General features: G+C 35.8%; 1 protein-coding gene across 1 annotated transcript in view; it reads left to right on the top strand.

Annotated features, from left to right (window-relative positions):
* LOC106069353 (uncharacterized) overlaps positions 1-14,845 on the top strand; it is a 49,908-nt gene extending 35,063 nt beyond the window's left edge. Inside the window, exons 3-4 of the mRNA XM_013228996.2 lie at positions 9,064-9,167; positions 10,362-14,845. Of these exons, the coding sequence (XP_013084450.2) occupies positions 9,064-9,167; positions 10,362-11,369 (1,112 nt within the window). The 3' untranslated portion in view covers positions 11,370-14,845. The remainder of the gene's footprint in view (positions 1-9,063; positions 9,168-10,361) is intronic.
* Positions 14,846-15,096: the final 251 nt, after the last annotated feature.

Genomic DNA, 15,096 nt, shown 5'->3' with positions numbered 1-15,096 from the left:
ATACTGCACAGTGCAGTCTGCTCCCTGCGTAATCTACAAACAAAAACAAACAAACAATTTAACAAACATGCCCAGACATTAATAGCGAAATTCTCGTGGATAAAGAGGAATCTAATTTTAGACTACTCGAAAAGATTAGCTGAGAAACGGTTCTCGGTAACTTCTAGAAAACGGAGCTTTTTAAATGATAAGATTTGCAAGAGATAAATATCAAGTGAGTGTACATACATCACTACTAGACAACAAGAGTATTTTTTTAATTAAAAAAAAAATTTTAAGACCAATACAAATTCTAGCTAGTTTTCAATCAGATACTTCCTTGTATCAATTTTTTTTCTAAAAGTAAACACTGAGTAAGGAAAAAATGACTTTAATAAAAAGCTGAGAAGGTGCCTGTGTGTATCGCACTGTATACTGTATTTGGACATAGTGACATTCATGTTACTGTTTTACAAAAGTTATTACCACCCCTATATTAAATTATTGTAAAATGTAAATTTGTGGTGGTGGTATTCTTGCATAAATTGAGTGGATATCTTCTATTAATAACGCTAATCGTGTGCCTCGCGCAGCAACACTACGTGTGGGTAAGATACCAGTAACATCCAGCTGGCTTGTTTCGATCGTAATGTTTTCACCGATAGAAAGTAGTTTATAAAGTTATAAATAGATCTATAAAAATAAAAAAAATATTTAAAAAAGCGAAGTGGATAGAATGTTTCCCACACTTCTCTCCCTTTCCTTGTCTTATCCACATATTTAACAAATTTTTGGACGATTACGTTCTGGCAGTTTCATATAAAAATAGATTTTAAAATTTGTTTCGCATTAAATCTTATCATAACGTTTGCAGAAACCACTTGAAATAGTTTCTATCTCTTCAAAATTATTCAAAGTGTGCTAATCAAGTTTGTGATTGTAATTGGATTGAATATATCTACATTTACTTTATGTGTTTCCCGCTGTAGCACTATAAATAAAAGTTACACTGCTAAACACTACAAAGGGACATAAATTGGAGAAGAATTAAAATTAGGATTATTTTAAAGATATATTACAAATACATTTAGATTGTGTACTTGGTTTTTAATTCTTGTTCTGGCTTTATGAAGTCTATTTCTACCATTACCTGCTGACACCCACCCACCCTTTTTTTCCTTCTTGCTTGGTGCATCCCCCCTGCTTTGCCCCATACCCTTCCTTGTCAAGCTTTTCTAGTAATGACCCAAGATGTGACCTCCGTGAGATGAAGAAGCTGTTGCCTAAAATCCACTGGACTTCATAGGGTGTCCAGATTGGGTTTGGAGATATTGCTAAATAAACTGAGTAACAAATGTGTATGTGTGTGTGTGTTACAAGCGTGGATGCAGAATGAAATCAACTAAATTAGTTTAAAAACTTGATTTAAAAAAAAAATTGGAGGAAAGGGAGCTGACTCGCACGCGACAAATATATCCTCAGTTTTATCACCTATTTTTTAATTTTTGTAACTTCGCTTGACAAGGGACGATAGCCATGATATTTACATCTGATGTACTGTTGTCTTACCTCCCTGCAAGAACCAGCGCTCTTAGCAATAAAAAATATTTTGTATACAAAACGCGAGATACATTTCTGTTTATAGCTCAGTCCATCCTAAACCGGTGTCTGTGCTTGTGGTATGCGTCTACGTGTGAGGGTTTAATTGCTAGTAATATTCTATTTTGTTTAATTCACTATAAAAAAAACCCATTAGAGTTCTCTCACTTCTCATAACATCTATAGATCTAGATCTGGGGGAGGTGAAGTAGTAAAGCGTTTGGATTCCGAACCAAGCTAGGGGTCTCGGGTTTAAATCCTGGGAATTCGAATTCCGTGATTTTTAGGTCGGCCTTTTGAGTCCACTCAACGTTACTACTGAGCACCTGACATTAGTTGGGGAAAAGTAAAGGTGGTCGGTCGTTGTCCTAGCCACATGACACCCTCGTTAATTATGGGCCACAGAAACAGATGACCTTGACATTATTCGCCCCCCTAGATTGCAAGGTCTGAAAGGGTTACTTTACATTTTATAGATCCAGATCTATAACCTAATAATAATAATAATAATAATAATCTTTATTGTCCGTATGGAAATTAGTCTTACAGTTTTGTGCATTACACCAAACAAAAAAAACAACTATAGAGTTTATGAACAAATACAGATACATCAATATTTACAAATACATCAATATTTTACAGATACATCAATGTTTGACAGTTACATCAATATTTTACAGTTACATCAATATTTTACAGATACATCAATATTTTATAAGCAAAGGGTGTGAAAGAATTTTTTTTTAAAACTCAGCTTTGTGTAATGCACAATGTCAATAGGGCTCGAGGCGCTTTATGGTGGCGCAGGTCATTGTGACCTGTCAAACTAAGACTCCTTGAAAGATGAGAGCTCTACATAATTACACGGACACGCCAAAAGTAACCATCGAATTGATTGCATTCTTGTGAAGTACCGCCCTCTGACTAGTGAGTAAAATCTTCCTAGGAATGTTCGTCTGTGAGGTCATTAGTCACCACACCTTCGGCTGATATTATTATCATAATTATGTAAAAAAAAAGTTTTATGGAATACATTTGAAATACATTTTCTTAAATTATAACATCGGTAAAAAAAATAATTTTTTCGCAATTTTTTTTTGAGAAAGCTGTTTCCAAGAATGTATCTGCTAAGGATTAAAACAAAAATTCTGACGCTATCTCCGACATTTAAGATTATTCTAAATTTCTTGCACACTTTTTGTTCTAATTCCTAAGATAGCAAACATTTTGTTTTGTATCCGTAACGAACATACTAGATATATAAGAAAAAGAAAACGGTGCTGATATCATCTAATAGCAATGATACTGTTGCACTAACGTAGACCACTTAACTCTGCTATTACCGGTGCTAGTTTACAATGTGCTATATAATTTCTCACTTAATAAAATCTGGAGTATATAATATGCACTACGCGTATTCTAAGTTGAAGGACTCTTTTTTTTTTTTTTTAAAGTAAACTTGTTCAATCATTTTCCAGCCTATTTTTAAATACCATTCTTCCAATTAAGTGCAGTGCCTGTCTATGATGGTGACGGGTTAGCATGGTGCATCTTTTGGTGGAGTGGAACTATTTAAGAATTCAAGACTTAATTATTGTACTAATGACTTTTTGAGTCTTCTTTTTTTTTACACTGTTCAATGTAATATAGCCGCTGCAGTTTATTGATTTTAAATTCATAGTCTCAGATATATGAGCATATAATACTGTTGAGCAGTCAGGGTTACTGAGAAGTTGTATATAGTACATGATCAAATATCATTTTTTATTATAATATACCCGCTGTAGTTCATCATTTATAAAGTCATATTCGCAGATATAGGAGCATTAGCGAGTGGTCAAAACAAGATCAGTTTTGTATGTTCATTGTAGGGAGGGTAGTATACTGTGTGCACCTGTTATTGTCGCTCAAGATAAAGTTTAAAAAATAAATTTTTGTGTTTAAAAAAAAGGTCTAGAGAGTCTCCAATAAATTCGTCCTTCACAAGGGGTCGCTAAATAAGGACATCTAACAAAGGTTGTCCACTATGAATTTTTTGTTGGCTAAATGAGGGCCACTAAAAAGCTCTTTATATAAAACTACTAATTAATTATTTATGAGTAGGGGATTATTATTAAATATATTTTTTTAAATTTGAAAATCTACTTTTCAGACATGTTCATAGTTTTCCATTGTTTGACTTTTTGTACCTAAACAGGTTTTCTTTTCAATCTCAAAGATTTCCAACTATCCTTATCGTCTGACCTAATCGAAATGGCTATTGTTATAAAAATTGTTTTACAACGGAAAACAATGCAGTTACCTGTTCGTTTTGTCTGCTTTATGAAGTAAAGTAAGAGGGAGGGGGGGGGGGTACCAGGTCTCCCAATCGTGATCCCATGAGAGATATTTTAACCTGCCAGGTAGTGCTGTTGTTTCAAGGCTTAATCCTATCTTTTTAAGACTTCGCCTTTGCTTTTCCAGTACCTTTCAACCTGTTTAAATGAGTTTAGGGGCTATTTAAGAAGCAAACGAGATGAAGAGAGGGCGGGGTTGGGTGCTCTGGAATGGACAGAAAGTCATCCGTCGGTCAGCGTAAATAATGACGAGATTCTCTCGGTAAGCCCTGGCAAGCATCAACAGTTTACGGCCGGCTTTGCTTCTCAGCAGACGTTGGCTTACACAAAACAAATTGTTGTCTTTCCCACATTTTACTTTCGTATCCAGTCCAGCAATAGTTGTAGAAAGTAAGATTGTAATAACTTACGTATCCAGTCCAGCAATAATTTTTAGAAAGAAAAATTATAATAACTTACGTATCCAGTCCAGCAATAACTTCATAAAGTAAGAGATTTTAAAACTTTGAGTAAGAGTTTAATGAATTTCGCGTATCCAGTCCGATGTCCAGCAATAACTTCCTAAAGTACAAGTTTTAAATAAAATTCGTGTCCAGACTAGCAATAACTTCATAAAATACGATTTTAATAAACTTCGTATCTTTTCCAGCAATAAATGCATAAATTATAAGTTACAAGCTTACATATCCTGTCCAGCAATAAATGCATAAATTAAGAGTTAAAAGCTTACATTTCCAGTCCAGCAATAAATGTATAAATTAAGAGTTAAAAGCTTACATATCCAGTCCAGCAATAAATGCATAAATTAAGAGTTAAAAGCTTACATTTCCAGTCCAGCAATAAATACATAAATTAAGAGTTAAAAGCTTACATATCCAGTCCAGCAATAAATACATAAATTAAGAGTTAAAAGCTTACATTTCCAGTCCAGCAATAAATGCATAAATTAAGAGTTAAAAGCTTACATATCCAGTCCAGCAATAAATGCATAAATTAAGAGTTAAAAGCTTACATTTCCAGTCCAGCAATAAATACATAAATTAAGAGTTAAAAGCTTACATATCCAGTCCAGCAATAAATGCATAAATTAAGAGTTAAAAGCTTACATTTCCAGTCCAGCAATAAATACATAAATTAAGAGTTAAAAGCTTACATACCCAGTCCAGCAATAAATGCATAAATTAAGAGTTAAAAGCTTACATATCCAGTCCAGCAATAAATACATAAATTAAGAGTTAAAAGCTTACATATCCTGTCCAGCAATAAATGCATAAATTAAGAGTTATAAGCTTACATTTCCAGTCCAGCAATAAATGCATAAATTAAGAGTTAAAAGCTTACATTTCCAGTCCAGCAATAAATGTATAAAGTAAGAGTTAAAAGCTTACATTTCCAGTCCAGCAATACTTGTTTTTTTTTTTTAATTATTGGGAAAGTGGGAAAGATAAAAAAGAAGATATGTAGACAACTTATTGCTTTGAAAGACTTCTCCCTTTCACTCTCTCTTCCTTCCTCTGTGTGTGTGTGTGTGTTTGTATGTCTTTAAATCTGTATTTCTCTCTCCATTTCTCAGCCTCGTCTGCCTCTTTTCTCTCGAGCCTAACCGCAGTGTCGAAATATGCTTGCTCCCATAATACTGTAAATAGTGTAAAGTGTTCGCGTAAGACTAAGAAACTTAAATAAATACAAACCAAATCAAAACTTCAGATTTCAAAGTGTCCTTTGAACTTTTCGTAAACTGCTTTAATGACCACCGGTCAGGAAGGGAAGGCACTCTAGTAATTCGAGATTTCTAGAATTACTAGGTACTTACGTTTCTTTGGAAAAAGAGCCGAATAGTTGCCACCCACTTGCGCCCCGCTTTGCGGTGAGAACAAGCTAGCAGGTAAATAACAGCGCCCCCATCGTATCTCCACTGGATTGTTTATCGGGTTCGTGAAAAGAAGGGGGCGGCCCAGACGGTCGTTCTATTATCACAGACCCCCGCGGGCACGTTCCGCGCAGGCTACCGTCACTTTAACAGAAGCCTATAACTAAAGCCGGCGCCCTGACAACCCCGAACGCCTACCGTTGTGTCCCTTTCCTCCTCACATTGATCTGTATCAATACCCACTCTATCGCCAGAAGTGATTTATTTGGAATTTCAAGGATTCTCTTTTATACCTTCCCACCCCGTCTCTAAATTTGTTTTCTTTTTTTTTTAATACAAAGCAGGACGGATTAGTCGAGACCAGATCGAGGCTTTGATCTTTGGCTTTCAAATGACTTTTCGTGTCCTCTAATCGGTTAGGGTTAGGGTTAGGGTTTGAAGTTCTCTGTTTGAGAGGAACCTTTGATTTGAATTTATTTTTCTTCTGAGGGTGTCCCCATACATTATGGCCAGTCCATGAAGTCTGCGAGAAAATGACGCCAAATATTAAATTTAAGACTTGGTCAGACTAAACGAATAATTTTTACTTGTCGCAATGATTTTTCTTTTCTAGGGCTAACACAATTACACTAACTCAGGCATCCGCAGCCATGGGAAGTAGTCAAAAAGTTGTGGGGGAGAAAAAAAGGAAAGATCTAAAAATAAATGTAGATAAGTAGACACCTTTTAAAATCTTTTTTTTTTTTACATTCTTTAAGAGGATATCTTTAAACCATTGATAAAAGATACCCTAAATAGTTCATGTCAGTCAAAGCAACACAAATTATACCCAAGCATGAATTCACACTACCAATAGAATGTTGAAAGTGCTGCTGAGTGTTGGGAAGTGAGTGTGGCGTTTTGAAAAGTACCTAAACTCATTTGTCACCCAGCCTATATGCGTTAAGTGAGTGTGGCGTTTTGAAAAGTACCTAAACTCATTTGTCACCCAGCATATATGCGTTAAGTTAGTGTGGCGTTTTGAAAAGTACCTAAACTCATTTGTCACCCAGCATATATGCGTTTTTGTTTTCTTTTGTGTGTTTTTTTTTTAAAGCCTTTTTTTCCCCCTACATTTTGACGATGATATGAAAGTAAAAACTTAAACCTGATTAGATTACAACTAAATTAGCCACATTGAAACTGAATAGTCCATTTAAAAACCTGTTAGCTCATTCCCCCTTATTTACCATTGGAGTTTCACACCAATGTCAAGTCCTGCTCTACAATATCTCAACAGAGATTTCAGTCGTTATCTCATGATAAACAAAAAAAAAATTATCAAAAGCTTATAATAAGAAAATAAACACAGAGACATTCCTATCCTACTGTTACCCCAGCACCACGACACAGACATACACACTTCATTAGAACAAAAAAAACAGTATAAACAAAATACTAACAAAAAAAGGAATGCAATACAAAGTTTAAAAAAAAATCACCTGTACTCCTGAATCCCCCCCCCCCCAAAAAAAAAAAAAAACATAGAAAAAAAAACCACCAAGGCCAGACTCCCTTACGAAGCCAAACTGGACTGGGTCACCTCGTGAGCAAGGGAGAGATAGACCTCTGTCTCACACCATGGGGGTCAGCCCAGTGAATGCTCACTGCCTGAATGGTATCGGGATCTGAACGTGGCCTCACTCGCCTTAAAACATGCTCCAGCGCTTTATGAATGGGGTGACACTGGGCCGGGAGTGGGAGGGGGGCTCGCTGGAGGTCATATAAGCTACATCGTCAAGGTCATCGCTGATAAAATAACGTTTTTGTTGAATTAACACACAAACAGATGTAAACATATATATGACAAGATAATGATTATTTTAGGAGGATATCTCTAGCATCGTTTTGGCATCTTTGAAAAATGTCTCAGTTAATGGTGAGCATGCATCAAGCAAAGAAATAATATGATAAAACCACACGCACACACACACGCATGTGATATGTTGTGAGTGTATGTGTGCTAGCTTTAAGCATATATCACATTAACCTAATAAAATATTCTCTTTCTATCTAATGCCTAGTGCTGACACCACCACAGAGCGTCGTAAAGTTATCTTACTCATAGTTATTCTTGTACTTTTTTTTTTTTTGGACATTGTTTTTCGTTTAAAGGCAAATGACGGTCACTTGATATAGAAAGTTATATTTAGTTTCCTTCACCTAAACCTTTCCCTAGTCCGTTGGGGCACCACACAAGATCTGTTGACTGTCGTTCTCCATTCCTCTTTGTCTTTTGATTTGGATAGAAACTCTTTAATGACAGGATCGTCCAATTTTTTTTGTGTGTCTTCTCATCGCTTTCTCTGTCTACTTCTTCTTCTTTTTCCTGGTATTGTTCCTTGAAGGAAGATCTTTGCGAGCCATGAGGACCTTGTAATATGGCCGTAGAGGTTAGGGTTAGGGTTAGAGGTTTAGATTGCGTTTTTTTTTTACAGTAGTTACCAAGTCATCGTGGGGTCACTGTAATAATCCTGTCTCTAATCTCTTGTTTGTGATGCGGTCTTTGAATGTGATACCTAGAATCTTTCTGTAGCATCTCAATTCCATTGCTAGGATCCTCCTCTCTAGTTCTGCAGTCAGTTTCGAAAATTCGCAAGCATATAAGAATGTAGCCATGACTAGGGAGCGCATGCTAGTCTAGAGGATTTTAAGGTACAATAAATATTTTTTTTTGCATACAAATATTTGGAAGTGAAAGACATTTTGGTATAAGTATGCAAAACTTTTTTCAGATCCCTGGAGATCCCAATTTTCACGCCTTCATAACATTGGGAAAAGAACTTCAGTATGCCTAGTGCGTGGGTCTTGTTATAATGGTAACATTAGAAACTTAATGTATCCCCCTACTCTAAGAAAAAAAAGATTTTTGAGAAATGGTCAATGATAAAGCCAGAGTAACGTATCAGAGTAACGTATCAGAGTAACGTATCAGAGTAACGTATCAGAGTAACGTATCAGAGATCCTTCTTTGTTGACGAATGAGGATCGCAGGAAGTCCCAGGAATCATTTTGTTGCGACAATAACCATTGGTGAGCACACAAATACACTAAAAACACACAAGCAAACACAAACCCACACACACACTTAAAGTTACAAGTTAAAATATTTTCGACGGAAGCGTTAAAAAATGTGTGTGCCAATCGTAAAAGGTATATATGGGTGTGTGTATATATATATGTGTATATATATAAAATCTTTAGAGTCCCTATTTACCTATTTATCTTCTTAATCCTTAGGTATCTTCAAGTTCCTATCTGAAAATCACAGTCTAGTGATCAAGCACTACTCGCATCAAGAGAGATTTCTGTGTCTCAACAACAGCTCCAAACTTTATTTACGAGTAAGTTCAACATAGAAGCCATCAACTACTCTAGACATGTCAGCAATACGCACATTTCCAAATAATGAAAATAAGCAAGCAGTTTTTGTTTCAGTATTTTTAAATACTCTGATTTTAATTTTATTTTTGTCTCATCTGGTATTTTATAACTGGGTCAACGTCTTCAAGTACTGGAGTGCTGCATGGTCTAGTGGTATTCACTTCAGACTGTCCTAACGATGGTCTGGAGTTCTAATCCTGCCCTCTACCCATCCTCTGCCTTCTTGCAGAAGGCTTGGGCTTAGACATCAGAGTTTTCCTCTTTCATGGAACGTCCGATACTTGTTAACGAAAATCAAACAAAACGAAATACATTGAACCGAGACCGATAGTCATAGAAGGCCTCAACACTGATCTACGACGTCACAACCTGTGGGGAGTCTAGACCAATAGCTCGTACAGACATGTGACGTGGAAACGATCTATTGGTTTACACTACCCAGCGGTTGCGACGTTGCAAGCCAGTGTTCAGAGCTTCTAAGACGATTGGTCTCGATTGAATCCAGTCATAAAACTTTTTTTTCATAATAAAAAAAACATTAAATAAATAATTGTAAACGTGCAATAACGCAATAAAAACAGAATTTGTTTTATACACAAATAGTGAGATTTTCCCCAACTGGTGCTGTATAATGCTGTCAATGCGACTTCGTTTCCTTCAAACACATATAATAGAAGTTCTTCATAGATAAATGTTATGTAATAATATGTAATCTGTACTGTATATGTAACCTGTACTGTTTTATGTAATCTGTACTGTTTTATGTAACCTGTAATGTATATGTAATCTGTAATGTATATGTAATGTGTTATGTACATGTAATCCGTAGAGGCCCTAATGTATAAATTAATGTGCAATGTATATGTAATGTATAACTAATCTGTAATGTATATGTAACATAATCTGTAACGTGTAAGTAATCAGTAATGTATATGCTAAAGTAATGAAGGCTACGAAACTAGAATAGAATTACTTTTATAGTTCTGGAAGCTGATTGGTTAGACAAAAACTGACTGTTATTTCTTTCTTCTTTAGTCTTTAAAGGGTTTTGATTTCTTTCTAGTCATTAACACATGTCGTCTAGATTTAGTTATTTATTTCTAGTTGCTTTTCTTAAGAACGACTTGTTAACAAATTATCTTTTTTATTTTCAGGAGGACCTCAATGACGATTGCTTGCTGACTGAGCTGTTATCTGAAAATCGTATTTCTGTCAACTACAGATTCGACAAATACAATAAATACTTAGGTCTCGACTGTGATCCGCTTATTGGGGCAGAAAGCGACAAGAACCAGGTGGCTTTCAAGTTCCAGAACATTCCTGTATCCGAGAACGTGATTAAAGAAGTCAAATCTGTCAAAATGACGAAAGAGCCCCCGAAAAAATGTTCGTCTCAAAGAAAGAAACTGCTGCAGAAACTCACCACAAGATGGTGCTGGAACCAGAACCTAAACCGGATGTCTAAAGACCGGAAGAAGTATTTGGATACTTGTAAGAAAAAGCACTGCAAAAACGGAGATAGCTCCGACTGCGTTTGCAAAAGACTTGAAAACATGCTGGACCACGTGAAGAGATGGAAGAGAAAATGTCTGGCAAGGCGAGTCATCACGTGGATCAACAACCCCGAGAGGCAGACTTCAGAAATGCCTATGAATAAGAAAGTGGTCACAGAGCTGTCCAAGCTACTTCTCCCGCTGTACCCGAACATCGCCAGAAGAGCACAAAACATTGCCTGCAATAAAAAGTTAAAAAACGGACGACGCTGTAATCCTCGCCGTAAATCAGCGCGAGTGAAGCCAGTGAAAATCAACCCTCTCCTGGACAAATTTCAGAACGAGCTCGTTAACATAAGCGGCGGACCCAAACCAGACAGTTCTTCGGGTGGGTCTCCGCCTTCTTCCAATGACAAAAACTTACAAAGTGTGCTGTCTTCTAAGTTTCGCAAAGCGATTGAAGAGTTGATAAACCACACTGGCAATCATCGGCCAATGCAACACAAGCGGCGCAAACACAACCGAAAGACTAAACATCCTCGGTCAAAATCTCCGAGGCGAAAAAATCGAAAGAGGGCTCATCTTCCTAAGAAGCTCGTAGCGCAGGACAAAGCTTCTGTATCCAAAGACTCTCTAAACACAGAACATTTTCATACATCTCCAGGCTAGATACTTCTCAATGTGACTCATACTTTTTTTTGTCTATTTTCCAATTCGCAATTCGAGAATCAAATGTTTTTTAAAAATATACACGAGTCTAGTAACGAAAAAAAACACAATAAATTTTGTAAACACTTTTGGTTCTCTCGTCAGAATTGCGCTTCATTGTACATGGCACTTTCGTGTGAGGATTATCCCATTTGAAATTCAGATGCACCTGCTCCACAAATTGAGATCCTCGCGGAAATCTTCATCGGATTAACGAGTCTCCACATCAGTATGCCAGAAATTCCGTTCCGAAGACTGCCCAGCCAGCTAAAAAAAAAAAGGGGGCCCTTCATCGGAGCCCCACATCGGAGGAGCTCTTCTAGCTCGTTTAAAAGAAAAAAATAACAAAACAACAGTAACAGCCAGTTGCAGTGTTAATGACTAATTAACGTCAGAACAACTCCAGGCACAAACCCAGTTCATTAAAACCAGTTCTGAACTCATATTTGCAATATATTTGTTTTCTTTGTACAGTTCAACAGAGTCTGCACTGGGAACATCACGAAACGGCACAACTATGACACTAGTGTATATTCGTGCAAGAAAGACTACTTTGACTCTTTTCTTTGGATGCTTGTTAATATAATCTCCCTTACTATGTTATACTTGTTTTGATTCTCTCCATTCAATTGTATGACAATGTCTATTGCAACAAACAGAGTTATGGTAAGCGTGTGTGTGTTAAGGGCCTTGGTGGCCCCGAAACAAGACAGTAATTATGTATCTAGAAAGCAAGCCATCCCATCTTTCCGAATGGCTGAGTCCACACTGCTGCTTATTTATTTGTCAATCAATATTTATTGCGTATACACATTTTAATTTTAATCTTAGGTTTAAACCTTCATTCAAATCCTTAGTTGGATTGCGAGGCCCCACCCATTTTGTATTGTAACCCACAGCTTGAAACCGGCATGTACGGGTCATTAGCACGCAATTGTAATTTTGCTAGCACATGCCGAAATAAACTTTAGCTAGTATTGACGGCCAGCCAATTTAATCAACTAGTGCGTTAGATGTGCATGTCAGCATCTGAGGTTTGACATTCTTTCAGAAGAAAAAAAAATTCAAATTTCAAGTGGCGTTGCCTTGAGTCACGAGTGATTCCATCGCTATTTGCCTCCCATAGTTCAAGAAGAAGGGCCTACTAGTAGAGCCCATCCTCATTTGGCCTCCTTGATCCGCCATTGTTGACGCTGTGATGTGCACCTCCGCCATTGTTGATGCTGTGATGTGCACCTCCGCCTTCTTGCATCTTATTGATAAGAACCTAGTAAAAGAAAAAAACAACTGTGTTTGAGTAACATCCTTTGAACCAATTCGTACCAAAGATTTAAAATAGCGTGAATCGAAGTTCAACATATGTATATATATTATATAGGTCAGGTGTAAGTATGGATAGAGCTTTTACACCAGATAAGAATGCCGTTGAAATCACTAACAAGGGTAGATGTCATTTATAGCACAAATAAGTCTAAAATCTTATAGTAGTATAGGCTTTTTTACAGTTCAATATATTTTTTAATGAAGCTATTTTTTGGTGACTCTAGGCTGACTACTAGACAACAACATAATGGCTTTCTTAAAATTGCAATTGAGAAGTCTTCTGGTGTCATTAGCATCTATCCATTAATAAATGTCATCCACTAAATGTCATTCTCAAGCCTGTCATACGTGTATGTTTGTCCTTTCCGAACTGAACCGGGATACTCCGATTTGCTGCCCCCTTGCTCTTTTACCCGGTCCTGTGTTTTGTTTATTTATTTATAGAAGTCTTGACAGAATCGATGTAAATACTCCTTCATGATCAAAATGTACAGAATATGAGAACTACTACGCACCAACCTCATCCCATCCCCCCTTCCCAGAGATTCATGCTATTATAATCCATGTGAATAGTGTTACCTCATTGCTATATAAGGTATTTGTGCGATATACAGGTATTTGGTTGTTTGTTAGTACTAGTATTTCATTCGTCTGTAGATTAGAACTACTTTGAGTTGACATTACAGGAACATGTTTTTTTTTCGGTTGATCAAACGCTTTCTTTAAACTTAAGGTGAATTCAGGAGTTGAGACAAATAGTTCACAGTGCTGCCAAATTAGTCACATTCAATTATTAATGATGCTTTTTTTTCCCCATGAAGTCGACTATTTCCTAATAAAGCAAAGGTTTATGCATATTAGAAGTTCTACGTAAAATACCCCTTATAAATGTTGCCTTAATATAGGTCTAAATAGATTCTATTTACTTGCACCTATTTATAAGAACTCAAATAAATGCAAAAGTCGATATAGGCCTAAGCTTAGATGTAAATGTGAAGGCAGGTGGTGAAGAATGATACATACATATTGAACAGGCTCCTACTTGTTATCCTCTGGGGACGACAGAACACAATTTTTTTTCAATCTACGCATCTCTTTGCTTATAGCTGTGTACTATGAATATTACATATAATAGACCCACTAGTTTACTATGTCTGTTAGCGTCACTGATGACATCTTTCTGTAAATATATTTGTTTGTTTGTCAACGCTTCTTTGTGGTTATAATGCGTTTTGACGCATTCCTTGTAAATAAAAAACAAAATGTATTTAGATGAACGTAGTGGTGACGTCAAAGATAGGACATGGAACATGTATTAGGACACGGAACATGTATTAGGACCAACGGAAGTCACTCTTGAGGTCACAAAATAATTTATTAATGTTTTGTTTCGGTTCTTGTTGTTTATTTATTATTTCGCAAATTATTTTTTTTTTAGACTTCAATAGTAACAAAATACAAAGAAATAAAAAGTCTTTCACAAAATTATTGGAAAGTAACATTTGTTTTTTTTTATTTTAATGAGGTTTTTTTTTATTTTAATGAGTTTTTTTTTATTTTAATTTTTTTTTTTTATTGTAATGAAGACACATTTCTATATTTTAAAAAATACGAGATTAAATCAATCTCAATTTCTAGTCTATATCTGACCGCCTAATGAACTAATATTTATCATGTTGATGTTTAAATAACAAACACCAAAAAATGTATGTACTTTGTTTTGTATAGATTTGCTATAGTTTTTAAAGTAGAGTTTCGTGACGTCATTATCTAATACTGGAATCTCCATTATACGTTTTTTTTTGTGCGATACTATACTCTGAATAGAAGCATTCAAGAAGGAATATCTTTCTAGAACAAAATAAAATTGAGTCAGAGAATACACACATGTCTAGTGATAGTTATTTTATGTTTCGATAACCCCCCAAGGTTTACGATCAAGTATGATATACATATATATATATATATATATATATATATATATATATATATATTATATATATAAAAGCAAATATATAAGAAGCAGTGTTCTCCGTTGTTTATAACCTTGTTTTATTCAAAATTAAGTTTGATTGAAAATAATAATAAAAAGAAGAAAAATGTGTTTACCTTCAGTCTTTCTTGTCTCTTCCTTTTCGTACTCTGTGTTTTGTGTGATAATGATAAAATATTATTGCAGCAACCAGTGGCGTAGCTAGAGGATATAATGCCTGGTGCGGTAGTTTCTTTTCGATGCCCTTAAAAAAACATTTTAAAAAAAAATCAATTTCGATGTTTCTCGGACTTTTACATGGGACGCTTCTCAGTGAGCCAGTATCGGGGAAGATTATGATGCCTCTCCCCAGCTGATGTCCAGCGCGGCCCT

This window comes from Biomphalaria glabrata, chromosome 8 (assembly GCF_947242115.1).
Source record: "Biomphalaria glabrata chromosome 8, xgBioGlab47.1, whole genome shotgun sequence".
NCBI lineage: Eukaryota > Metazoa > Mollusca > Gastropoda > Planorbidae > Biomphalaria > Biomphalaria glabrata.
This window is presented reverse-complemented; position numbering and strand designations above follow the sequence as displayed.